General features: G+C 39.9%; 1 protein-coding gene across 2 annotated transcripts; it reads right to left on the bottom strand.

Moving 5' to 3' along the window:
- Positions 1-70: 70 nt before the first annotated feature.
- Positions 71-27,826, bottom strand: LOC131347740 (E3 ubiquitin-protein ligase RNF166). Of its 2 annotated transcripts, none has more exons than XM_058382103.1 (6): positions 27,337-27,826; positions 9,965-10,121; positions 8,841-8,953; positions 5,575-5,689; positions 4,901-5,008; positions 71-4,668 (listed from the first exon to the last, which is right to left on the bottom strand). In XM_058382103.1, exons 1-6 carry the CDS (start codon positions 27,495-27,497, stop codon positions 4,603-4,605), a joined length of 720 nt encoding a protein of 239 aa, XP_058238086.1. In that variant the 5' UTR covers positions 27,498-27,826; the 3' UTR covers positions 71-4,602. The 2 variants fall into 2 exon arrangements, with proteins under 2 accessions (XP_058238086.1, XP_058238087.1); XM_058382104.1 differs by lacking the exon at positions 27,337-27,826 and adding an exon at positions 18,511-18,530.
- Between the last annotated feature and the right edge of the window lie 23 nt (positions 27,827-27,849).

The raw sequence follows: 27,849 nt of genomic DNA, 5'->3' as shown, positions 1-27,849 counted from the left end.
AATTAGCAAGGTTAGCACTGTAGGTAATAATGAATTAAACTCAGAGTTAAATCAAACCAACAAATACAAGTAGGATGGGTCAGTGGTTTTATTGAGGGGGGGAAAAAAACTGCTACAAATACATCATATAAGTAACCTATTAAACCTCAAACAGCGTTACAGCTTCAAAACTCCACACTGGTGTTAGCATCATATCAATCATCATTATTACTATTATCGTTATTATGTGATGAATGCATATTTCCATTGAGATAGCTCACGTGCGCACCCGTATACACACACACACACACACACACGTGCGTGTGCGCACAGGCACACCTTGCAGTCTCTGGATCGGTGATAGATCCACCAGGTTGTGAGGTGTCCTTCCGTTTGTCTCCGCAAGCAAGCTCCTACTAACAGCTACAGAAAAACAATGAGTCTCTGCTGAGCAAGAAGCCATGTGTCCTCATATATCCACTAACATCCAATATAGTCCTTGTTCGTCCACGTCGAACCCCAATAGGAGATGCTGAGTGATTCATTCCTCCAGCTCATGCTCAGGCCTGCATGGACTCCAGGCCCACAATGCGGGAGACACACACACATGTATGGAAATGATCCGCTTTGTATCGTCCTCAAAGGGAGCCGAGAGTGTGTGGGGGGGGGGGAGTAAAAGCAAAGTGCCATATATAAAAAGTTTAAAAACCTACGTGTTATGCTACAGCAGTGAACATGAAGATTATTTGCACATGGTATATTACAAACACTTAGAAAATAGCATTGATAGGAAATAAGTAAAAAAATTCGGGGAAATGGGTCACGCAGTCGCAGGTCATTGCTGAGTTTGAACAGCGAAAGAAACGTCCAAGGTTTTCTACCGTTTTCAGTCCAAATACTTTCCTCTCTCTCTGTGTTTAATTATGAGATCATGTTTCTCATACAACAGTCACACCAACTGCAGCTTGAACAACCCTTACAATCCTTATTAACACCCTTATAAAGCAAAATAAACACATTACTGAACACAAATACATCAAATACAGCTGTTTTTGTTGGTATTATTATCATTATTATTATTATTATTATTATTATTTGCCGTTATTCAGTCATCTTGAAATATCACGATAAAATACCATTCTTCAAAATGCAATCTTTCATGACTGTAACAAAGTACATTTGGCTGTAGGCATGTGCCGATATTACATTTTCAGTCCAATGACTGCTTAACCCCCTTACAATATTATAAACATGACTAAATATGACCTTTACCTGTTCTCATCATTAGTGACACCACCTGGGTGACAGTGTGGAAGCTTCAATCTTTAAAATAAAGTTTACTATCCCAAATGTGACCGGTACAGTGGACATCCACACCTGTTTAAAAATGGTAGGGCTTTATGATGAAGAAAACAACAACAACAACAACAACCTGGTTACAGAAGTACACACACCTCATAACTAATAATTTGTTAAAGTACCTGGTCCTGATCAATACATTTCTATAACTAGATCCCGTACATGTTGTTTTGAAGCTCTTTGTGGACAATGGCTTCAGCCATTTTAATCAAAATCAGTTTATTAATCAATAGCCGAAAGGTATTGAATTTTAAACATCAGCTTAATTAACAATATTTGTTAATCCTAAACACAGTCGGATGCCTTGTTTTAAAAGGGAGTGTATACTTATGCATTTGTTTTTCTTTTGCTTTTCTTCCTCTAAATCATGTCTATATCATGCTGCGTGTGTGAAAGGATTTTTGTTTTACTTTTTTATATCACAAAAACCTGCAGTTTTAACAGGAGTGTGTTAAGTTATTATATCCATGGTATATTAAGTCATGCAGCATTAATCAAGACGATTTCCTGCAGCATTGTAGATATTTTGACTAAAGTTTCCAGATATAGTGACATCATTCACTGACGCCCATTTATTCTGCACATATGAAATATTCTGCAAATGCAACAGATTCCAGAATAATTGTCACTGCGTCTAATAACCCTCTCCTGTCACTCTATGTCTACACACTTTTGCATCGTAACCACAAAGGAAACGTTTCCTCAAGAGTGCAAATGCTGCTTTAAACTGCTTCCTGCTTCAGGAGCCTCCTTTCATACACAACACATGAGCAGAGATGATTTATTTAAAGTGCCCCCGCAACTATATTGATCGGCACATGCCTACTTTACAGTACATAGGCAAATTATAACAGTAGGACGAAAATCCCGAGTGATTAGAACCAAAGTGCATCATTTTAACTTGCTCGATCTGTAACGATGATTTCACATGAATCAGGGTTTAAACCCAATAACGAGGTAAAGACTCACGATCTTCCTATTCATATGTACAAATTCCAATCCTTTCCATTAAACCGCCTCTTTATAAGCAGTTACGCTTGTACTGAGACACCAGCACACAAAGACAGGCTTCATTTCTTTCCTGTGTGTTTTTCATATTCAAACTTCATATTACACACACTGTTAGGAGTTAAAGACACACAAGATGGAGTACAAGAAGACACTGAGGAGAAATGACATCTAGTCAAGCGTTTGTTTGTTTGTTTTTTCTTAAAGAAGAAACTTTACAAAAAGAAAATGATTATGCACTCAATGATTGGAAAATATTTGCAAGAAATCAAATACAAGACTGAATCTCGTCCCCCACCGATCACTGCCAACATTCTGCGTCTTCTCTAAACCCGTCACGTTCTCAGTGAATCATCTCTCTCTCTCTCTCTCTGCATGCAGCCAGGCTGCCAAAATGTTCAGGACAAACTGATTTCCTAACTTCACAATCAATTAAAAGATACAAACAATATAAAATGATTGTGATAAACGCTCCGGATAAACTGGTTGAATAATCAAAGCTAAATGAAATATATTACATATATAAGACAAAAGGATCTGATGAAACACAGCGACTTTTTCCACAGTGCCCTTACAGTCAATCTGAGAAACATATGGTGTTCACTTCAGTTCAACTATTTTTTTAACCAAATTTTGGTTCAGGCAGTTCTTAATATGTCTTTCGCCAGAGACCCAATATGGGAAAATGGTAGCTTACCAGAAAATGTTCAAAGCCCAGAGCTGCCACAGAGCCACAGCTGAGCTTCTGGATCAAGTCTTTTAACCCTCAACTGCTCTGTGCTTGGATTACGTTCTGCAATACTGCCCTACACAATACCTCACTGCCTAATTCAACATAATATCCATCACTATCAGAGCAACATAGTCATCCAATAAATTCTCTCAGTTTGATATCCAGACCCACATAATAACTGGTCAGAATCCCTGGGCATGAAATCTACTACACAAATCATGCAAGTATGACATGAAATTGGGCTCAGAAGGACTATGGTTCATGCCAGCCTTCCCATGGAGCTAACACTTGGTGCCACCTAGTGGTCAAGCTTTGCATCTACATCCTCTCCGTGGCCTTGTGGTCAATTCCCCACCTCCGAGATATATATATATATAAAAAAAAAAAAGGAGTTTGAATAAATCAGCGCATGTCCACACGTTTCACTTTCTCAGTATTAGTGCACCATTTTAAAGGAAACATTTTTTTTTCAAAAATAGATATTCTTCTAATCTGATGCTTTGTAAAAAATATTATTGTAGCAAGGTAAACCAGTAAAGAGCAGAGTGAAGATAAAAGCAGTACTAGCATCCTGTCGATGAACTAGAAAAGAACATTAGAACTAGAATTCAGTCATGTAGAAAACTGCGGGGGTTTGTGACAAGCTAAATTAAAGAAAAAGAAAGAAAGAAAGAAAGGGGAACTGTTTAGCCATGGTCAAGTCGTGATAGTGGTGATGGTGTGAACACTGGATCATCTCTCTCTGCTGTATGAGTATTGCCTAAAGCTGAGTCATTCCCACAAGGTAGGTACCATCATCATTCATCTCAGCTTCCTTCTGCTTACAGTAAAGTAATGGAGCTCTCTCTCTCTCTCTCTCTCTCACTCACTCACTCATATTTAGCCAACAGGAGACTCTGTTACTGAGGTGTCCATCATTTACACGGTCACCATGGCAATAATGGGGTAGTTGGCGCGAAGACTTCGGTGCTGGCCTGGAATAATGCTCTCATCCAGTCTACTGTGGGATGTATGATGGCTTTCCCTGCTTACACTGCCATCTGTCCATGTTTGAAGAAGAGAGAAAGAGAGAGATAAACAGAACTGAAGGAAAACTCGGATGGTGAAATGCAGTTTCGTTCTTTCCCCCTCGGACGGCAATCGAAGCTTGCTGTATTATTTGCCAAAGACGCGAGATACACCATGTGAATGCTGTTGTTATTGATTGCAGCAGCAATGAATGATTGTGTGCTCCGTCTCCATCAGTGAAGGGAGAGGGGAATTGTGGGTAGAAAACTGTGGTGATCATGTGACTGTAAAACCAGGTACAGAACCAGCCGTGCAGCTACCTGGTGAAATGTGGCGTGAGAAAGAGAGGGAAAAAAAAATGAAAAAGAAATGAAAATGATGCTCCTTTACGTTCTTGTCTGCAGCATGAAGGAGGCAGAGAGACAACTGATTGGTTAAAGAGGTTGGGGTAAGTGATGGTGATTGGTTGTGGTGGTTGGAGGTGGTGATTATTGGAGGCTACTGGGACGGGACTCTCAGTTCTCAGAGAGAGAGAGGGCCAGTGCTGCCTGCAGTGCGGCCTCCTCGTCAATGCTGTAGTCCTGTATACAGTGCATGAGCACACACACATACAAACACACACACACACAAACACACAGTGAGCTAACCAATACAGTAGTAATATCAGGTCATACCTGTCAATCAAACAAAAGAAAATGACATCTATAATAATATAATATAACTAACCACTTCTGTGCAGCTGTGCGTGTGTGTGTGTGTGCGTGTGCGTGCGTGTGTGTGAGAGGGAGAGAGAGTGTGTGGCTTAGTGCTTACCACAAATGTGTCGTAGGAAAACTTGTGCCGGTGCAGGAGGTGCTGCAAGAAGTTGGAGCTCTTGTAGCTGGGGTCACCCCAGGGCATGGCTGAACACACGGGACACACCTGGGGACAAAAAGCATGCAATCAATTAATTCTCACACACACACACACACAGCTGAGTGTTATCTCTAGCCACACAGGGTGGCTGGATTACACACACACACACTCACACTCACACACACACCTACACACCGAGCTGAGTGTTACCTCTAGCCACACAGGGTGGCTGGATTACACACACACAAACACACACACACACACCCACGCACTGAGCTGAGTGTTACCTCTAGCCACACAGGGTGGCTGGATTACACACACACACACACACACACACTGAGCTGAGTGTTACCTCTAGCCACACAGGGTGGCTGGATTACACACACACAAACACACACACACTGAGCTGAGTGTTACCTCTAGCCACACAGGGTGGCTGGATTACATGCTGGGAATCATATAAACCCCTCTCAGAGCAGGAAGGAAACCTGAATCTCTTATTTGTTCTTATCTCATTGTAAAAATGTTGAACAGCTCTGTGCTTTGACTTGATTAGATTTCATCTCACTTGTAATGTGCTTTGGGTAAATGTGATACACACATTCAGAGCGCAGGGATGTGCTAACACTCACCACTTTGTTGGGGTCATTGCGGTGGTTTTCCATACAGTGCTTCACCAACTCTTGTTGGTCCAGATTTCGCGCTCCACAATACGGGCACACAAATGTCGATCGGTTTGGAATATTGCTGCAAGCAAGGAAAAAGTGTCAGCTTTTATAAACAGCTCTCAGACGTAGAAAAAAAAAAAAACAGCCTCGTCCATCTGGCCAGAAAGTGAGGGTATGTCTCTAAGTCAGCTTTACACTACACAAATCAAGAGAGTTTTAACTAGCAATAAATGATTCTAATAAGAAAATAAGTATGTGTACACAAAACATACACTCTCATCATCAACAAAAAGCCACAGAGCTTCTCTCCTGTCTGGCACATCAGAAGTAATGATAAAATTAGTAGCAGATCCATTATAGATCAATTATGGAGCTCATCTTTAGAACACATCTTTTTGTGTGGAATCGGCAGGAAGCTCTTCAGCACAAACGCACCGAGAACCAAGCCTCATTTCAGCTAAAAACAACAGCATATTAGCAACGTCTAAACAAATATCATCAATCTCACTGTCAAAAAAAGTATGACTGAAAACACTTTTGTTCTATTTTCATTAAATTATAATAATAATAATAATAATAATAATAAAAAACTGAGTAGTTGAGTTTGTCAGGACGCAATACATTTAATCCATTTTATTCCCCCACACAATGAGAAGATTGTTGAGGGTGGCAAAAAAAAAGGTTAAAAATAATACACTTAAAAATAAGCAAAACACAGGAAACAGGAAATAGAAGCATGTAGTTAGGTTATATTTACTGGGATCATGCAAACAGGATATGTGAAAAATAACCACACGCTGTTGAGGAGGAACAAAACAGAACCCAAAGTTAAAGTACTATCTATCTATCTATCTATCTATCTATCTATCTATCTATCTATCTATGTGTCTGCCTATCTCTCTATCTATCTATCTATCTATGTGTCTGCCTATCTCTCTATCTCTCTATCTATCCTTCCTATCCATCTATCCATCCATCCATCCATCTAGAAAATGTAAAGAATATGGTACAATTCTGATTGTGTAGAAAAGTCATTGCCGGTCATTGCTACACACTGAAGACAATCAGATCAAAAATGAATGTGAGATGATTTTAAGAATTTTCAGAATCAGAGTTTCAGCTTTTATTTGCTGATATTTACAACTAGATGTGTTAAACAACTTGAACATGGCTCCTTTTGTTTTAACTCGCATTTTTTAAGCGGTTAAACATGTGATGGTTGTCCGGGCGTGTCCTGTTAGACTGACTGTTTAAACAATTAATAGCTCTGAAAGTCTCTGGTTGGTTTTGAGAGCTAGGTTTCACCTGTGAAGACTGCATTTGTTATGCATTGTGCATAACCATTACAGCTTCACAAGTTATTTTTGGGAAAAACGTTACTACAAATTGAATTAAATTTTTTTTTTTTTTTTTTTTTTAACATATTACCTTTTGATACATGCGGTCTCTGTTCAGTAACGGAAATAAACAGAGTTAAAAATTGTAGTGCAGAGAGCCACTAGAGGGCGAGAGAGACATTTTGGATTCACTTCGGTCTCACTGTCACAATGTCCACTCATATATATATATGTATATATATATACATATACATATATACATACACACACACACACACACACACAGTTACTGGTCTGAAGAGAAAAAAAGCTGATCTATTTAATATCTTCCGCATTTGGTACAAACCCAGCAGTGCTATTCCTGAGAACATAATCTCTACACTGAAGCATGGTGGTGGTAGCATCATGCTTTTGGAGCCAAATACAGGACGATCCTAGAAGAAAACCCCCTGTATGGACTCAGCACAGCGCATACTTATGCATCCAAAAAATTTCTTCTTTTTTTGTAAACCTTTTTGCCACAAAAGAATACTGTGAATTTAGACACTATGCAAATGGTAAAAAAAAAAAAAAAAATCTTGAAAAATTTCAGTTCCATATTGTAATAATACAAAATGTGGAAAGCTCAAATGGGGTGAATACTTACACAAGGCACTGCATCTCAAAATGCTCCTATACAAATACTGTCCTTTAAATCCTTAAATAAAGGTACAGAAGGCAAACGTTTGAGGGTCACAGGCCAATGTCAACCATCTTTACCTTAGAAAGCAGTTTAAGTACCTTATCGAGAATGTTTAGGATAATATTTGGCTGTAGCTGACAAGCTGAACATTCAGCCACAGTCAAAGCAAGTCAGTGCTAGCATAAAAAACAAACTGTCGAATTTTGTGTAAAAACTACTGTCTTACATGCTGCATGATTAAAATGATTCAGCAGGAAATCACTCTTTACACTGAAATATTAAGTTACTTCTATGGATCATAGAGTCAAAAGAAAAGAACAGTTTTAGGCATGTACTACTCAAAGCTTTAAATTACACCGTAAACGTACAACAATAGATGCAGTGGGCTTCTGAGTGGGAAGTTTATAGTCTTATACTATAATGGGTTGTGTGTGAAGCACCAGGAGCTCCAGAACTGTGGGCAGCATGTACGTGAATGCATTGTTCACTTACTACACACAGACAGAAACTTTCAACACCTAATTACTCCTTTTCTGTTTCTTTTTCCCCAGTTACTTGATCAAAGTTAACACACAAGGCTTCAGAGTGGCAGAACTGAAAAGCATTGACCCTATTACCCAGAGAGCCACAAGGTCAAATCCCAGTGCTGCCACAGCCATCTGTATCCAGGAGTCAAGACAGTAAAATCTGCCACCTTCACAGGTAAGCTGTTTAAGTTAGAGAGACCAAATTGGAGACAAAATCCTGGAAATGGAATTGCATAGGATTTCATTTAAAATGTCTATCAGCATCCCATTATATCCTGATTCTATCCCATTTGCTGTACTGCTGTCTTTGACACACACCTTAGAGTGCTGAGGATGAACGTGCATCACTGACACACCGAAAAAGGGGCGTGTAAACTTTTCAGCATTCATCAGATTCACAGGCGTTACAAAGCCATTGTGTTACTTTTACAAAACAGGTTACTGAAGTTATACAAACCTGACACGTGCTGCACAACAGTGATGGGACTGTGAACTTGTATTTTTACATATATTTTGTGACTAATCACACACCCTGTGTGTGTTTAGCTAAAGGAAACAGCTCACACCGTCTCTTTCATCTGCAGCACAGGGTCTCCGGGTCTCTCCCTCATCTCAGTGTAAAGCAGTTTTCGAGGCACATTCAGACAGCACACACTCAGGCACAGTGTGGTGTGTTGCTCTTACCTGGGTATGGGCTGTGATGTGGGAACCACAGGCATGAACTTTGGGCAGTTGGCCATCTGTTCCTGCACCTTTGTGCAAGATGAGATGTGTGACCTCATTTTGACCAGCGTGATCTACCGTTCAATAAAAAGAAAAAAAAAGGATAAGGTTAATGATGAGAGTAAATATAGTTAGCAGAGAGGGCGAGGACAACATTTATAAGTTTACAAGACAAGAATATTAAACAGAAAATCAGGGGATATTTCATCCTGCACTTTGTGATTAACTGGGATTCATAGAAACAAATTTAAATATGTAAATCGATTTAATATAAGGAATTTTACAAAAAGGGAAAGGAATATAACTCTTTATTGGATAATGCACACACAAGAATCACCTAAAAGGAAAAAAAAAGAAAACAAAATTTTCCCAAACTCCAATGAACAACATAGATCATTTATAAATGATGTTTTTGTTTAAAAATTCTTATTTAAATAAGAATAATTTTCTATTTATTTATTTATTTATTTTAATTTAATGTGTATTGTAATATATAATATTTATACTTTGTTTAAAAAATATTGTCTATCATTTTGACCCACAACATTAAATATTTTGGACCTGAATATTAACGATTTTTTGTTTCTGAATACATTAATTTCAGTAGAATCTTAAATCTTTTAATTACTCATTGTATTCCTGATCCATTTACATTTAATACAAGTGATGTTAAGTTCAAACGGCAATGGATCTAGATTGTACTAGCGTGTACGCATGTCAGGGTTAAAAGAAAGAGGTTAAAAGATTTAAAATAAAGGTTAAAGATAAGAAGAAGATTACGTTAGAAACCGAAAAAGTTTAAAAGGAAAAGGTAAATGTTAAAATAAGTAAAAAGAGACCTTTAAATTCCAAATAGTAAAGAAAAGCCAACTGTTAAACAAAAAAATCTCCTGGTCAAACATAAGGGTTTAAAACTAAATGTGTTTAAACCACATTTTTAAAAAAAAGGTGATAGAGTGAGAAAATGAAAGTCATTTCGAAGTGCTAGACAAGAGCAGGGCAAAAACACACGCATATGTGTGTGTGTGTGTGTGTGTGTGTGTGTGTGTGCGTGAACGCATGTGTGTGAGTAAGAAGCGACTCACTTTTTTGCTGCACCCTCGGCACGGCGCTTTATAAGAGGAGAGCTGCTTCTCCACACTGGATGATTTGTCCACTTTCTTGGGGTCGAAGGGCATGCGGCACAGGGGACAGAGAGGAGACGTCACCTGGAGACACGGCTGAAGACAGTCTCCACAGAACCTACAAACACACACACACAAAAAATACATTTTCATTTCATTTTCGTTCCGTTAAAATAAAACAATTTAAACAGTGGAGCACAAAAACAGTAATGGTTTCATAAATAAATAGAAGTTCCTGAAGTTACAGCACAAGCTTAACACACAGCTCTGTGTATTCATCTATAATAAGCTGAACTGCAAAACACACACACAGAGAAAATACTCCTTATTAAAGTCACACTCATCGTCTGTGTTCAGCTCATAGTAAAAGAAGAGTTACCAGAAAAGTGAGCATAATAACTTTTGCTCTTTTTCAGCTGATTTAATATTTAGCTAATCAGATACTTGGCAGCAAGCAACACGACTTGGCGCTCTTTATAATCAGCACTCTGCCAGGTCTGACAGCCTAGTTAATCGCTACAGATAATCGAACCAACATTATTTCATTATTTTTCAATGCGCCGAGATGACAACTTTTCTTAAAATGGGTCATTTTCCGGTCAGAACGAGGTTTACAGATTTATAGGCAAAGTGCTTTGGAAGTGCTGCTTCTTTCCTGCAGATCACCCGCAAAGCCAAAGGTCATGAGAGTATGTAGAACTTGGACATGGTCCTTTATGAGAGAAGGACTTGAAGAGGAGGGGTAACAGGAAGTAGAGAACAGGCTGTGTGCCCTTTCGCTCTCTGACAGATGAGTCTGGGGTTTATGGGATTGCTAAAGCAGAGATTTATTCCAGGTTTCCTGCCAGGTCGCTGCTGTGTTTTATACTGCATGTTCGCTCTGGGGCTCGCACTGGGCACGGCCTCCTCAGTCACTGTCTTCAAAAAAATATGTATACATTCATTATGCCAGGAGAGCGAGAGAAATGTGAGACAGGAAGGAAGACAACATATGAGACATATGAGAAAATCCACCAGATCTTCACCACCATTAAAATACATTGTTTTTTGTGATTGGTCTAAATAATCCTCTTTCATGATAGAAAATAAAATATAATTTTTCAAATACAATTAAAGCTAAAGAGTTTGGACTCGTGAAAAGTTTGTAATGTGGATTGTGCATGCATTAATTTCACACAATCTCTGTGAGTGCACATGTTTAAATAGAAATCGAGGCCGTGTCCCAACACACACTAACCAACATGCCTATATACCACTGCCACCGCTGACAGAGTGACACGAAACAACATGCAGAAGGTATTTGAGTCACGGCTGCTGAGCATTATGAGAATAACGTCGCTTTATCGTGAAGATCATTGTGACCGTCACAGTAACCGAGGACCAGAGGAAAGAACCTGTTAGCTCTGACTGTGACTGTCTGATTCAGCAGCAGTGGCCGTGCATCATTACCTGTTCAGCCAAAAGCTAAAGCTAAAACTCAATGTTCCTTTCACAGTGTAATATCAGGCTCCACGCTCTCACTCCCATTTATTTTGCTGACACTTGTTCGTTCACTCTCATTCTTTCTTTCTCTCGCTCTCTCTGCCAATCAGGGTGTAGCGCCACTTCTTTGTGCCCTACATTGGGGCATGATGACATTTAGCATTTGACAGACATGGCTCTGACTGTAAACGCCTATTACAGGATTGACAAGCCGATTCACAGCAACTCGAAAACGCTGTGTTATCATCCTACGCACTCTAGCTTTAAGGCCGAATCTTCACACTAAAACTTCACAGAAAGTGCATCTGTTCAAATCTGCTCTCCAAAAAGCAGATGCGTCTGAAAGCATGTTTTTGTGGTGATAAGACACGGCGTGGATGAGAGAAAATGGACCTCGGAGAAAACACTGAGGTCACGTGATCACAACCACTATTCCAAGGCGGCAGAACTTACTGCTGATGATGTTTTTAGCATTTTCCTTTCGGGTTCTGCTGCTTTATATAGTATACAAGCAAGTGCTGGGTGTGTGTAAGAAAGCATGTGTTATGCTCATGCTGTAAATGGTGAAGAGCTCATAGGGGTAAAAACATTGAACATCATCAGCATGCTGTTTTCTATTGTTCGCATTTTCTTCTGGATAGGAAACTTTTGAAAGGCAAACAGAAAATGTTTGAGAATAAAAACATTTAGAAACATTTTGTGGACTAGGCCTTAGTCTTAGGGTTTTCTTTGATATGGCTAATCAAATCTAATCCACTTATTCTTCATAAGGCTTCCCCATTTTTCTCACCCCTCTCCTTATGCCCCAAAAGTTGACGCCATACCCGGTTATTTGCACATTACCTCATTATTTCTTGTACCTTTAAATTCTTGTTTTTGCACATTACATATCTCTTATACCTTTCTAGTATTTAGTATTTTTTGTTATATTTTTTCTTATATTTTGTACCCTTAAATTCTAGTATTTTTTTGTTAGATTTCTATTTTATTTTTTATTTATTACCTTATTACCTATGCCTGTGGATACTGCTAGAACTTGTAGATTTCCCACTGGGATGAATAAAGTATCTATCTCTATCTATCTAGCTACCTACCAGAGCTGAACCCACATAAGAATAGATGATGTACAAACAATCATGCAAAAGCACAGACATGGGAATTGTGTGTGCTGTACGGTGTACTGCATTTCTTTGTATCAGGAAATATGCAGTGTTAGCTGGTATGATAGTTTTCTGGCACTCTCACTATGTACTTGGCATCTCTCTCTCTCTCTCTCTCTCTCTCTCTCTCTCTCTCACACTCACACACACACACACACACACCCTCCCCCCTCTGCTCTGTAAATTTAATTTCAAATTAATATGTTGTAAGACAAATTTCGTTTATAGATTTGCTTTTGTGTACTGCTGACTCCAGGCCATGTCTGTCACTTCAGCTTTAGCGAATGTTGTTACTCGACCAGTTTATGATAACTACGTTGTAAAAATATTGTTACACACTGATCCATGAAATATGATGGTGTTGTGTAATCTTGCTGTTGCTGACTCCAGTTATAGGGATTTTGCATATAACTGCCTTTGGCTCTCCGAGTTATTATTAGTATTATGTTGTTATTATCTAATGTGTTGCATTGGATTTAAATCCATCAGTAAGAGCAAAGCGTTTGCTTAAGGCTGGACCTCTTATCTTGGCTTACAATCAAGTCTGTCCAGTTGTTCATTCAGCCTACATCAGTGTTTACTGCTTTTCTTAGCTATGGCTTGTAGCATCTCCTGTGTACATGTGGGATATCTGTAAGCAGATAAACACACCCGATAGTTAAGAAATAACAAATGCCGATAGCCATCTCTCTGCACTACATGGAGATACATGGCTGTGGACTGTACCACAAGAAGACCATGGCGGTGGCTTTGAACTGCTGTTGCGGCGGTCGGTTTTATTCTTGAATATCCATCGCTGAACATTTGATGGCTTCGGCAAGAAGGAATGTATGTTAAATCTATAATGTATTCAGTAAACATTGCTCAAAAGCTTCTGGTTACACAACTCCACTTGACTATATACAGTTTAATTAAGTTTAATCCCACTCTCCGGTGTCACCTAGATGAGGATGGCTTAAGTCTGGTTCCTCTCCAGGATTCTTCCTCACACTGTCTCAGGGAGTTTTTCCTCACCACCATCACCTCTGACTTGCTCATTAGAATAAATATACACATATACAATAATCTATTTTTTTTTTTCTGTGAAGCTGATTTGAGTTTATATTTAGGTTTAAGTTTAGCTGAAGAACTAATCCAAGGGACTATATGATATTTGCGGTTCATCACCTGTAGAGGTGAGACAGACAGAACCCTAATCTTCAAACCAGACTCATGTTAAAGGACTCAAGAAGACAAAGTCAAAATAAGACCAGTCAAAAGTATTGAACATAATGATCCAAACAGTGAGCTCGTTACTAGAGGAAATGCCTTCTGTATGCTAATGAAGCAAAAGCAAAGTGAGAGTTAAAGCCTACAATCAATTTCACACTAACATGGCTCACACGGCCACAGTGGAGGAATGACTACAGACCGCTGAGGATGTGTCTCGCAGTAATCAGGCAAATGAACAGTAATAGTAATGGAAATTTATAGTCTGGTAAAGACTTCTCGAAGGTTATTTCTGTCTCGCTCTCGCATATATCCTTTGAACAGCCTCCAGTTCGACACTTCAATCAGAGCCGCTGTCACTCCGCGAGGCAAAGGCTTTTCTTTGTTAAATGCTTTTTAAAGAAGAAAAGATAAGTAACGTAATCCAATATTATTCAGATTGGTGATATGCTGAATTGTACAGGTGATAGACTAGAGGAAGAGAACAAGACCAGGAAAATAATATTGAAATATTAGGAGATTTGAGTATCGTGTCGAAATCACACTCAATTAAAAGTAGAAGTTATACTGAAAGATGTTTGATGATTAATCCTGGTTTTAAAGAAAATGCTTTGCAATTGTCATGTATCCAAACATCTCATAAGACTGCACCCTTCTCTAACACGCAGACGAATCTCAGGTCCGTGACTGCCAAGTCAATACGCATTCAGCGAGAATTCAAGGCCGTGTTCCAAACATCAAGCTGAACGTTAAGCACTATGCGTAAATAAGGACACCAAATGTGTACTTGTACAGCGCTCAATTCCATTAAATGTTAGTTGTAAAGCACTTTGTACAGGAGACATTATCGCAAGGCAGCATTACAGAAATCCAGACATTGATTAAGATTCCTAAGCTAAGCTAAGCTAGGGTAAGGTAATACAATGAAATACTGTGGCAACTCAGACAGCAACAGGGACATTTAAACCTCGTCAAATAAAGGAATAAAAAAAGAAGAGTAGACTGTAAAATATACACAAGCCTGAACATAAGTGAAATACCTTGATTATTTGACTGTATATTGAGATGGATATACACTGAACATATAGTATAAAACCATTCGAGACAAAATGCACATTGTATAACATGACACACTGTAATATACTGTAGTGTGTACACAGCATAGTGTAGTGTGTATATGGCATACTGTAATATATACACAGCGTAGTGTAATGTGGACACGGCGTAGTGTAATGTGGACACGGCGTACTGTAACGTGGACACGGCGTACTGTAACGTGGACACGGCGTACTGTAACGTGGACACGGCATAGTGTAACGTGGACACGGCATAGTGTAACGTGGACACGGCGTACTGTAACGTGGACACGGCGTACTGTAACGTGGACACGGCGTACTGTAACGTGGACACGGCGTACTGTAACGTGGACACGGCATAGTGTAACGTGGACACGGCGTACTGTAACGTGGACACGGCGTACTGTAACGTGGACACGGCGTACTGTAACGTGGACACGGCGTACTGTAACGTGGACACGGCGTACTGTAACGTGGACACAGCGTAGTGTGGTGTATTCCAGGTGTACTGTAGTGCATACAAAGTGTATTGTGTATACAAAGTGAAAATACACAGTGCACTGTAGTGTGTATAAAGTGTAGTGTACTGCATATAGCAGCACAGAGTAAACTTATGAGCTAATGAGCAAGAGGTGACAGTGGCAAGGGACATCATTTAGTACGTTAGAATTAAAGTATCGCACGTGAGGCTATAAATAGAAAAGAAAAACAAGTGTTGGTCTACTGTAATCTCACAATCTATGTGCCCTATGAAGTGAATATTAGGCTACGTCCATGTAACCCACTAATACCACATTCACACAGGCACTACAAATAATACAGCAATACAGCAACAAAGTGACCAGGGATCATGGCTCATGACAACATAAGCAACAGTGACCCGTTGGAGAATAGATGTATTTGTGTCAAGTGACAAAGCTGAGAAAATTGGACCTTCATGCAAATATGGAGCGACTTGGTGCAGCAACTACCAATGGGAGTGAAGACAGTAGAGGTCATGTGATCCATGACAAAGAGCACACACTGCTACTCCTGTATCACACACACCGATAAACATTATTACCACGGCAACCAGTAGCAGGAAGGTTCTTTTTCTAATATATTAGCATTTTGTGCTTTGACATTTCTCAGAAACATGAAAAATGAGTTGCTGTTCACAAAATTGCTTTATTGCTGCTAGAATTTAAGTGCTGTTGGTGGACCTTCCACAAAATAACCAGATATGGAGAAAACACAAGATGTATCTATTTTTATTTATTAAAAATACAATTGCTTTGTATTACAAAAACAACATACTTTAAGATATGCAAGCTTCACTATCCCATCATCCATCCACCCATGCATGCATCCGTTTTCTCTACCGCTATCCCTACACAGAGTCTAGATCCCAAAATGCCACCGGGTACCAATCGATCACAGGGCACAATCTCACACACCCATTCACACACAACAGATAATTCAGAGATGACAAATCAGCTTACAGTGCATGCCTGTAAGGACTGTTTGGACTGGGGGAGGAAACCCCCAAAGCACAGAAAAGCAGGAATCAAATCCCCACGCCCCAGGAAATCACACAAAGCACAAAGCCACCATGTCCCCTGCTCATGACCCAGTCATTATTTTCCTGCATCATCTATTTATTACTATTTATTACATAATATGACGAGAGTAAACAAAAACAACCAATCCTCTAGATTTTAGATCATGACATAATCTAATCTACAAGCTAAATTTTCTCTAAACTCTGGTATCTGCACATTCCTAATGCCCAACCCAATGCTGAGTGGTAATAATTCACAAATTTGCAAGACAGATCCACACTGAACCAATGGAAGAAGCCTATTCCACCCAGACACACACGCACAAAGAATAATACAGATATGCAAACTGCATCACATTGCACCAGAGTCAAAAATATTACTGCTAACTGAAGCCTCACTGAGAAAAAGGTCGACAGGAAGAGACATGAAGAGACATGAAAAGAGTCATTTGAAGGCAGGATTTCGATGTGCAGCTCGTGTCAGAGGCAGAAGATGGGAACAGACTGTCTACACCAGGCGACAGCACTTGCACACACTCTGTAGCAAAGCTGAAAAGCATGATGCATTCCCATAATTTAAACACTTTTAAAAAACCTTTCTAATCCCTCTAGCACTTACTTGACCTAGAAAAGTAATTCAACAACAGTCTACTGCTTAACTATATATTTTTTTTTTAACAAAAAGGTATATACATTAAACATTAAATATTTACTTTCTCCTGTACATATATTTAATGGTTTTGGCTTTATAACGTGATAAAATGATGACGTATTAATGTTGTAGTGGACGGCAGCGTGTTACTTTTCGTTATTTGGCATTTTGCAAAATGAAGACAACAGACAGGCCACAGAAACACTTCCTCTTCCTGCGCAATTATACAAACGCTGAAATGAAAAGCATCGTGCTGACGCCGGGACCCGTCCTACACACAGCGACGTTATATTAAATAACACAAGCATGCTCACGAGTGCTCTCAGAGTCATTGATCCTATTGTTCATACACAACAAGGAAGGCAAAGTTATTCTCATCAGTTTTATCCCGCATTAAGCAGGAAGTATTGGTGTCAGAGTGTCAATGTCTGCATTACTGCACTGTCCGTGTATACACAGAGTAATATGTTAGCAGTCAGACACCCAGCTCAGGATCCTGGGTCACTGCAGCAGCAAGGAAAACTACTTGAATTGCAAGCGCAGGAGACTTCTTTCAAACTCCTACCAGTGAAGACGTATGCAATTACTTTCTATGATAGCAGAGTACTGATAGAGCTGTACTTATGTATGATGCAGATTAATGAAAGGGGATTTTGGCTGAATGCACGTTGTGATTACGTCACACCACTTATCTTGACCCAAATCCGCAGAAAATTTCTGCAATCACAAAACCCTGGAGGGACTGGTATATGCGATGTAAGGAATATTCTGACTGCTCTCTTTTAGCAAAGTTGTTCTTTTGTTTTCTTTTTTTGATGAGAGTCATAAAAAATAAAACTAAACCAGACACGACGCTTTGAACCTGCACCTGAGTATTACAACAACAACCGACTGAAAACGTGCTCAGTTTCCGTCCCTGTCACTCAGTGTTTTTTGTTTTTCGCACCATTCTGTGTAACACTATGACACCGACAACCATGCTACAGTTAAAGTCACAGAGATTTCTTTATTCTGATGTTTGATGTGAACAATAACAGAAGCTCTTGGATCTGGATCTGCATGATGTTATACACTGCACTGATGCCACATTATTGGCTGATTGGATCAGCGTGTTCCTATTAAAGTGGATATTATAGTGTATATACATACTGGATATAAAATGCTGACACACCTCTGTTAAAAAGGCAAGTTTTTGTTACGTTTCACAGAAACTAGTGTTGTCCTACTTTGTCAGATGCTTTTCCACCTGTAATAAGATTACGTTATATACAGTTTTGTTGTATTATTATATATAGTTGCAATACACATGGATAAAAATGCTTCCTCAGCATAGTGCTGGGACGATGGTCTGTGTGTGTGTGTGTGTGTGTGTGTGTGTTATCCTGTACTCTGAATCTCTTTCCTCACTTCACAGCCACTCTGGCCTTCAGCTCTCTGAAAAATATAAATTAATTACAGACATTAGTGGGGCTGATAAACAGATAAACAAGCGTGTGTTTATGCGCCATGCAGACTCTAAATGAGGTTCAACTAGTGTGCTGATGATTAATTTAGTGCTCACTGAGCCTTTCATGCTATGCACACGCACAGATGGAGAATAGCTTTTAAAACCTTGCCAGTACACAATCTGAGGAAAGCAGCATGGCAGATGCCAAAGTGCCGCGTCTCCTCTATGAGCAAAATGCAATCGCTTTCTTTTCTCAAATGAATTAAGCAAGCTCTAATTAGACAAGCTGAACTGAGGATCATTTAGCTCGACGGGACAAATAAAGTGGTAAATGATGGCACCCTTGAGGTTCGCTTCCATAAACAGCCTTGTCTGGATCGGAGTTTCAAAGGCATACTCAGTTAATCTGTGCCGTGACCAAAGCCACTCTTATTTTTTTCTTCCCACCTTCATCGGCATCTCTCTCTCTCTCGCTCTCTGTAATAGCATTCACACTTTGCCATTTCATTTTGCTGTAGTGAATAATTCAGGATGCAGCTCAACTCCACAGTTGCCCCCGGTTGCCTACTGTACGTTTTCTTGCAGTGGGAGAAATATTCCTGATACTGAAGAAGTCAGATTAGTAAGCTTGGCTGAAAATGGCTTCCTACTCAACATAAAATGAACCAAGACACTCACAAAGGACCCAGGAGAGAGTGGGAGGCCTTGTTGGTGCCTGAAAATAACTCGACTAAACTAAAATGGCAAGAAGAGGAAAATAAAAAATATGTCCCTGTCGGTGGGAAAAAAATTTAATCCATTATACCAAAGAGATAATGCCCAAACAAAGCTTATCTACATAATAGCATAACAGATGAGAGATAACAGAGGCAAGCAAAACAATGAAGCATTGGTGGCTTTATCATGTTTACACCACACTTCATTACTAAAGTTTGAAGTCAGAAACCTTCCATAATTTCTGCTTCAACATAACTAAATGGTGTGAAAAGAGAAAACTGTATTTATCAAATTACAAACAAACACCTAGCCTTCTTCTTAAAGTTACAATCCATACAGTATTTATCAAATTACAATTTCAACCACATATACAGTAGAGGGCCCCAATGTAATTATTATTATTATTATTATTATAATAACAATAATAATAATAATAATAATAATAATAATAATAATAGCTCCATTGCTGAAAATAAAACAGAGGCAATACCTAGTTCACTGGGAATAAAGCACAGAGGCCACACCTCCTTCACTGGGAATAAAGCACAGAGGCCACACCTACTTCACTGGGAATAAAACACAGGTCACACCTCCTTCACTGGGAATAAAGCAGAAGCCACACCTCCTTCACCAGGAATATAGCACAGAGGCCACACCTCCTTCACTGTGAATAAAGCACAAAGGCCACACCTCCTTCACTGGGAATAAAGCACAGAGGCCACACCTACTTCACTGGGAATAAAGCAGAAAGGCCACACCTCCTTCACTGGGAATAAAGCAGAAAGGCCACACCTCCTTCACTGGAAATAAAGCACAGAGGCTACATCTCCTTTACTGGGAATAAAACACAGAGGCCACACCTCCTTCACCGGCAATAAAGCGAAGAGGCCACACCTCCTTCACTGGGAATAAAGCACAGAGGCCACACCTCCTTCACTGGGAATAAAGCACAGAGGCTACATCTCCTTCACTGGGTATAAAGCACAGAGGCCACACCTCCCTCACTGGGAATAAAGCACAGAGGCCACATCTCCTTCACTGGGAAAGAAACACAGAGGCCAGTCTCCTTCACTGGGAATAAAGCACAGAGGCCACACCTCCTTCACCAGCAATGAGGCTCATGAGGAATCTTGTCATTTTCATAATATAAAAAATGCCCAGCCTAAAACATTCATGCTTACTGTAACAGCTACACTGTAGTTTGATAAGCATTGATTTTAAATCGTTCACATTACAACCAGATCTAAATTATGAGGCCCCGATATAATAATAATAATAATAATAATAATAATAATAATAATAATAAAAGCTCTTTCAATTACAATTATCATTAATATAAACATACATAATTATGAATGTTATAATCTGTTATAGGATTTATAGTTCTGGGATTTATATGGGATATACAGTAATATAAGATAAATACAGTAGATATAATACTGCTACCTCCAAATTTTGCCTCTGCCCCCTTGTGCTATACAGGAGGAGGTAGCCTAGGTAGGCAGCACTTTGCATTCCTGAAATAAAGACTGTTCGAGCACAAGGACAGCTGCCTCCCCAGTCTCCTAATTTTAGAGAAATCTGAAGGCAGTGTCACGCATATCGCTCTCTGTGGAGCTAAAGTCATAATTCCTTCACACACATACACACACACACACACACAGGGCAGAGTTCTGAAAGACTTTAAAGAACAAACACAGCAGAGGGAACGTTTTCTGAAGCTCTGAAGCGTTCACAGAAACACAGTGATGTAATATTGTACTGCAGTAATGTCATAAATAATGTCATCAGTCAGGATTAGGCAGTTGTGAGGTGAAAGTGGAAGAGCAGTGCAGGCTCATGTGTAATTAGAGTTGTACAGGATGTTAATTGCGTTGTTTCGAGTGACTGCGTGTGAGTTATGATGCAGATCAGTTTAGGAGAGGAGGAGATCACGCCAGGACATACACAGCTCAAATCCGACTCAAGCCTCTGGCATTCAGTGTGTGTGAGACTGCGGACACTCAGCCAAATCCCAATCCCTTCAGAGCAGCACAGGTGTGTGTGAGTGAGAGAGAGAGAGACAGAGAGAGAGAAAGGTGATGAAATGCTGGAGTGATCACAGTAGGCAATGGGTGAGATAAAGAAGGGACACAAAGCGGTAGTAAGTGTGTGTGTGTGTGTGTGTGTGTGCATATATATGTGTGAAAAGAGAGAGAAAGGTGATGAAATGCTGGAGTGATCACAGTAGGCAAAGGGTAAGATAAAGAAGGGACACAAAGTGGGAGTAATCGGGAGTAAGTGTGTGTGTGTGTGTGTGTTCAGAGACAAATGGAGACAGACAGACAAAGAGAAGGGTAATAAAGTGATGCTACTAGGCAGAGGGTGGGAAGGTGCTAATGCATATAAAAGACAACAGAACAGACATAAAGAGACAGACAGACAGACACACACACACAGGCCTTTTCTATCAACAAGATCTTCATACTCTTGTAAGATCTGGAACTGTTTGTAACTTTTCTATTGTAGAACAGCCGGCACAGTCAGCTCGGTTCTAGCACTGTAATGCTGCAGGTTTTAGAACGGAGTGCTGAAGATGTCAGGGCTTTGGGCTGTATTCAAATTTATCATCCAAAAGTTACGTCAATATTTACGCAGGGACTGTTACATGTATTCAGAGATGGGCCATGCAGCTGCTTAAACTGATTATTTTTGGGTGCCTTCTTCAGATTATGCAAATTCCCTGCATGTAGTTCTCGTCTCAGGCGTTGCCAGATTTCCTTCAGTAGGAGAGTTTGAGAGTCTCAGAGTTTCTCAATCGCATCTCGTCTTTGAACACAAGGACTTGCTTTTAAGACCCAAAAAAAAAAAAAAAAAGCATCCGGAAAGGAAAATACAGCCTGAGGAAGAAGATAAAAATAGAACTGAAGAATAAATAAAGATTAATAAACATAATCATTTATGAATATGAAGATGGCAAGCTTTAAAATAAACGGTGAATAGAAATGTAGTTTATTGCCAATATTTTGCTGCATGAATAGTCATCATTGCGACGATCGTGTTAATCACTGCAAATGAGGATTCGTTTCACAAAATGGCTTCGGCTCTTATTATATGGAAGCATTTGATGCGGCACGTGTTCATTATTTAATATAGCGCACAATTATATCGAACTTACTGAAGCCATGAGAAACTAAATGCCACTAAATGCTTCAGATGAAGACATGAAGTCATTGTGTGTACAGGCTATCATTGATTTTATTGGGCTTTTTCATTTGTCAATGTAATCAAATAATCCCAGCTGTTTTTTTTTTTTTTTTGCTTAATATGATGTAAAGAAAACATGCATGCTTTGAAGGATAAGCTGACCAAGCACTCTTACATTTCCAGTTAATTTCCCTCCGTCAGAATGTTTTATGGATAAATATTTCATCTCACTGACAATAAATCAAACAACAATTCACATCAATTGAGTGGCATTAAAATAAAAAATTAGAATTAGAATAGAAGGGAGGGGCTGTTAGCCATGCTAATGCTAATGCAGAAGATATTTCCTTTGAGTTTGTGGCCATTTAAACAGTACTAAAGGTGCTGATCCAGCAGTTTTCCTTTTTCCGCTAAATTCCTAAACATGTGAAGGGCTTTTAGATCATAATTCAGATTAAGCAATGATATCTTGCACATTTTAAACTCGGTGTTACAGTTGGACTGCAGTAAACCCAAGGGATGGCCGGGGTCAGTGGGACGGAACGCTGCTCAGTAGTGAACGGAGCGTGAGGGGGGAAAGCCGCTGGAGAACAGTTGGCCGTTTTCAGACATAATTGGATTCTGTATTCGGGTCATGCTTTTAATGGGATGTGAAGATGGAGATATCAGGTCTATGATTCAGCTCTCACTTCTTGCTGACCCAAGAAAGTATCTGTTATTCCAGCAGAGCAGGCTGTTGAAACTCCTACACAAAGAAATAAATGAGGACACGAACAACAAGGCAGAGACACACAAAGACAGAATGAGCACTCGCGCTGAGGTCTCCTACTCTACAGATCTCAGTGCATAGTTCACACAGAAGCACATTTTTTCACATGCAAAGCGGTTGGGTCTTATCTCATTCTCATCACAGCTACCACACCGCAAGAGGTGAGGGTCAACACAAGCTGCTGGACAGACCTGCTCTACTTTCTGCCCTGTTTCTTACTTATTCTTTAAACTGTTGGTCACTGCTGCCCTTTATGTGAATCCTGCATCACAGAGGACACAACTTCAGGGAATGACTCAACAATTGTTAAGATTATTATCTAGAACCAATCAGTGGATAAAACACCATCAAAGCCTACAATGGAAAATATATTCAAATCAATTTTGTCATTAATTTAATTTACACATTGCTGCTATAGTAGATGATTTCACCAAGAGACATCATTTGTGTTTGTTGGTGTGATCTTGAAGTACCTGTTATAGTAAAGGGACTGACCAAAGAACTGTGACCCTCACTTGTCTCTTCACAGTTACTGAGGCACAGATCTCACTTCTTTATCTGTGGGCTTCAGGCACAGAAGCTTTTCCTCCTTCACTGAGAATGAGGTACTGAAGCCACACCTCCTTTACTGAGAATGAGGCAGAGGGGCCATACTTCCTTTACTGGGAATGAGGCACAGGGGCCATACTCACTTTACTGGGCTTGAGGCACAGAGGCCATACCCCCTTTACTGAGAATGAGGTACAGAGGCCATACCCCCTTTACTGAGAATGAGGTACAGAGGCCATACCCCCTTTACTGAGAATGAAGCACAAAGGCCATACCCCCTTTACTGAGAATGAAGCACAAAGGCCATACCCCCTTTACTGAGAATGAGGCACAGGAGGCCACGCCTCCTTCAATGGGAATGAGGCACAGGAAGCCATGACTCCTTCACTGAGACAGAGACACTGAGGCATTTACCCAAAACACTGAGAGGCAGAAGCAGTACAGTATTCTGCTAGATTTCAGCACTGAAAATTCTCACACTGACCGATGGTTTCTTCAACCAAGCCGTCACTGCTTCATGAATGCATTACGCTAAGTGCAGATTTAACTGTAAAGCAGGTGAGCACTTTAGCCAATGTGTTCCTCCCTCTCTCCCTACCGCAAATGGAGGCTCTGTTGAAGTGGGATTTGGATTAGTCCATGTCTTTACGACAGATTTCGTGATGCCATTTTATCAGTGGTCCAGGAGCAGCAAGTGTGTCAGAACATTTGGCTGTGTCCATGGAGGAGTTCCTGCTGCTGCAGTCCTGACCTCCATCCTCCTCAGACTGCTCACTATACACACATGCACACTGTACTGAGAAAAATACTCATTTATAATGGGTGTAAAAGGACAGTTGTTCACTTCCATCAAAAGTCTTAACAAGGGTGAACCACACTTCCCTGGTGCAACGTAAGCCTTTCTTTAGATGACCATTTTAAGTGAGTTCTGTTCTCATTTCTCAATTCAGAGAAAAGTGTTTAAAATCATGCTTACAGTCTACAGTTAACACACGTATGTTACACAGAGCAATTTATGACTGCTAACGCAATTGCAGCTGTTCATTCTTCCCTTAGCGACACCAGCATGAAACCTTAACGCCTGCTTTGCCCAGTGTGTGTGTGAAAGTGATATAAAGAGGTTGCCCTCACAGTGTGCATTTCATTAGAATTTAAGCTATAATTAGATTGTCATGCTGCTCTGTCCCTGATGTGGGCTTCCTGTAATCAGTGTGAGATGTGTGTGTGTGTGTCTCCCCAGTAACATCATGCATTTTTAACCCTGCCAGTGTTAGAAGAGCAGCATTTCATGTATATTAGTGCAGATCTGTCATATTTATTAATTATTTCACAATAATTTGCCTGCATTTAAGAATGAGAGCAACATTTGAATAATAATAATAATCAGTCCATTTTTTCCTCAGAGAAGCAGTCTAGCCACTCATCCATTTTCTATACCGCTTATCCTACACAGGATTATCCTAGAGGACTCGGGGCTTGAGGTGGGGGCCAATCAACCAATAAAGGCATGTCTTTCGACTAGGGGAGGAAACCAAAGCCATCTACCATGCATCCTCATCTCCAAATTACCCTTAGCAGCATTTTAGCCACAAATAAACCAGATTAACATTACATTTGGAATTCACCTTCATCATGTGCCGTCACTTCCTGTATGCAGAGCTTGTGACACTTGTTTACTCACTGTTGCTCGCTAACTCCAAAATTAATGCTTCTCTACATACAAATTAAAAATAAAAGCTAGTTAACTAACAGAGTACAGTTTAACTAAACCTTCTGTATCTATAGCCAGATTTCCTTACTGGTCAGGCCCTTTTCAGTATCCACAGTATAACAGGTAAGGGTCTGGAGATTTATTGTGTTTAATAAAAAAATAATAAGGTTAGTGAAGATTGCTCCTGACACTGACCAGCGTGCTGTGAATGTCTTGTGTGTCGGTGTTTCAAACAAGAAAGGAGTTCATATTGCCATGATGGCAGTGTCTCAGTCTCTCACCATGTGCAGACGTCTTACAGCAGCTTACAGACGTCTTACAAACAAACTGTCGCGTACACCAAACATAACCCGATATCAGCTACTCTGTAAGTGCTGCTGGAAAACACTAATGGCCGTGTCAGAAAGCACAGAGCCGCGTCGTTTACTACACACAAACGACGAAACACGGCTGCTTTCGTTGCAGGAGTCATTCGCTTTAATCTTATTTGAAACGACAATGACTTTATCTTGTACTTGTACAAAATTTTCACTTGACCTTTTTTTTGGTGGGCAGAACCTCTGTAAGCCACACGTATTTAAACCACAAAGAGAGACCTTGGCTTATCAGAGTGTTAGTAGTGGTATTTCATTTCCTTACAACAAACCAGAGTAAAAAAAAGGAAGTTAAAAGAAAGAAAGAAAGAAAGAAAGAAAGAAAGAAAGAAAGAAAGAAAGAAAGAAAGAAAGAAAGAAGTGCAACAAAAATGAACTGCGTATACAGAAAACTCAGATAGGATTAAACAATATTACACACCATTTTAGAGTTAAGAACAAGTTAGTGTCAGTTTAATTAACTGTTAATGGAAATGAAAATATTAATCATGACGCTGAACATTGTGTTCATCATGATTTAATGGATGAACAAAACCATGAGATTCATAAGCTTCTGATACAGGAGACAATCTGAATTTTGTCCAAAATCCTTCCTACCTAGATTAGCTCCTACTCAATAAAACCTTTTTTTGCTGTATGCCGTGACCACAACATTTATATTCATCATCATTCAATCCTGTTTCTTAGATTGCATATACCACTGATAATGATATTGCATTTTCGTATCCATTTGAACCACCTCGAGATGAAACATACATCCGTCCCACCAACACATATTCAGACTGATACCTACTTCCTTTTCCTGTTCTTGCTCATTCGACACAACAGTTGTCTCGCTTTCCTTTCTACTCTTTTTTCTGTCTAACAGTTCCACTGCAGGTACATCCACATTGATGCTCGTACCCGTCTCATGACATACGATATCACGTGCACACAACACCATGCTTGCTTTGTTCTGTTTTCTCCTCATGTTTACACACTGTAGCACCTCCAAAGTATGACACACATCATGCAATTAAAAGGGGGGGGGACCATGCTATCAGATGAATGCAAAGGGAAAGATTACAGAGCAGTGTCTCGTTTTCAAACCTGTGTGAGAGAGAGAGGCTTCAGTAACAAAGAAACAGTGACAACAAAAGAGACACAAAGAGGATGGAGATTCAGGCTTTAGTTCCTGGTTTTGTAGATTCTACATTTTATTTAATTGCATTTTGACTTATTCAATCATTTCAGCTATTGTCACAATCTGGGGACTGACAAGCCTTTGTTGTGGCTTATTTGTGTAATAAATGCACACACGTAAAAACAGGAAGGATGGATGATAATGATGATGATGATGATGCTGATGAGCAGCAGCAGGAGAAATGCCACAGTGTGTTTACTGGGTTAAAGTGATAATGCACTGACTCCATTAAGAAGAATGGCAGTGCGACAGAGGAGGTGAATCCAGGTGTTACTCACGTATGAGCGCAGCTGGCGATGCTGACGGGTTTATGATAAACCTCCAGGCAGATGGGGCAGGAAAACTGGCTCTCCAGACTCTCTCCGTGTTGCAGCTGGGGCTGGGGATGAGGCTGTCTGAGCTGTGCAGCCGAAACAAAATTGCGGAACATCGCCATCATGAACGCTGGAAGCCTCTTCTCTCTCTCTCTCTCTCTCTCTCTCTCTGTCTCTCTCAGCTGCTTCTTCTAAAAAGGAGCTTCTTCTTTTCTTCCCCCTTTTTGCTGTGTGTATATCACCAGTGCGCTGTCGACCTGAACAACTCCGTGTGTTTTGCACCAAGCGTAGGAAAAAAAATAAAAGTCAAACGGCGTTACCTAGCACATCTGTCCGGGGAGCACAGAAAGCATACACTCACGCCGTTGTAGCAAATAAGTAAACATTACCAGCGTAGCTTTAACCAAACCGTTAAGAGCGTCTTTTAGGTGAAGTGCAGCATGGGTGTTGTAGTTTTGTCCAGGCACACCTTCGCGG

The sequence above is a fragment of the Hemibagrus wyckioides genome, linkage group LG27 (genome assembly GCF_019097595.1).
Source record: "Hemibagrus wyckioides isolate EC202008001 linkage group LG27, SWU_Hwy_1.0, whole genome shotgun sequence".
Taxonomy (NCBI): domain Eukaryota; kingdom Metazoa; phylum Chordata; class Actinopteri; order Siluriformes; family Bagridae; genus Hemibagrus; species Hemibagrus wyckioides.
This window is presented reverse-complemented; position numbering and strand designations above follow the sequence as displayed.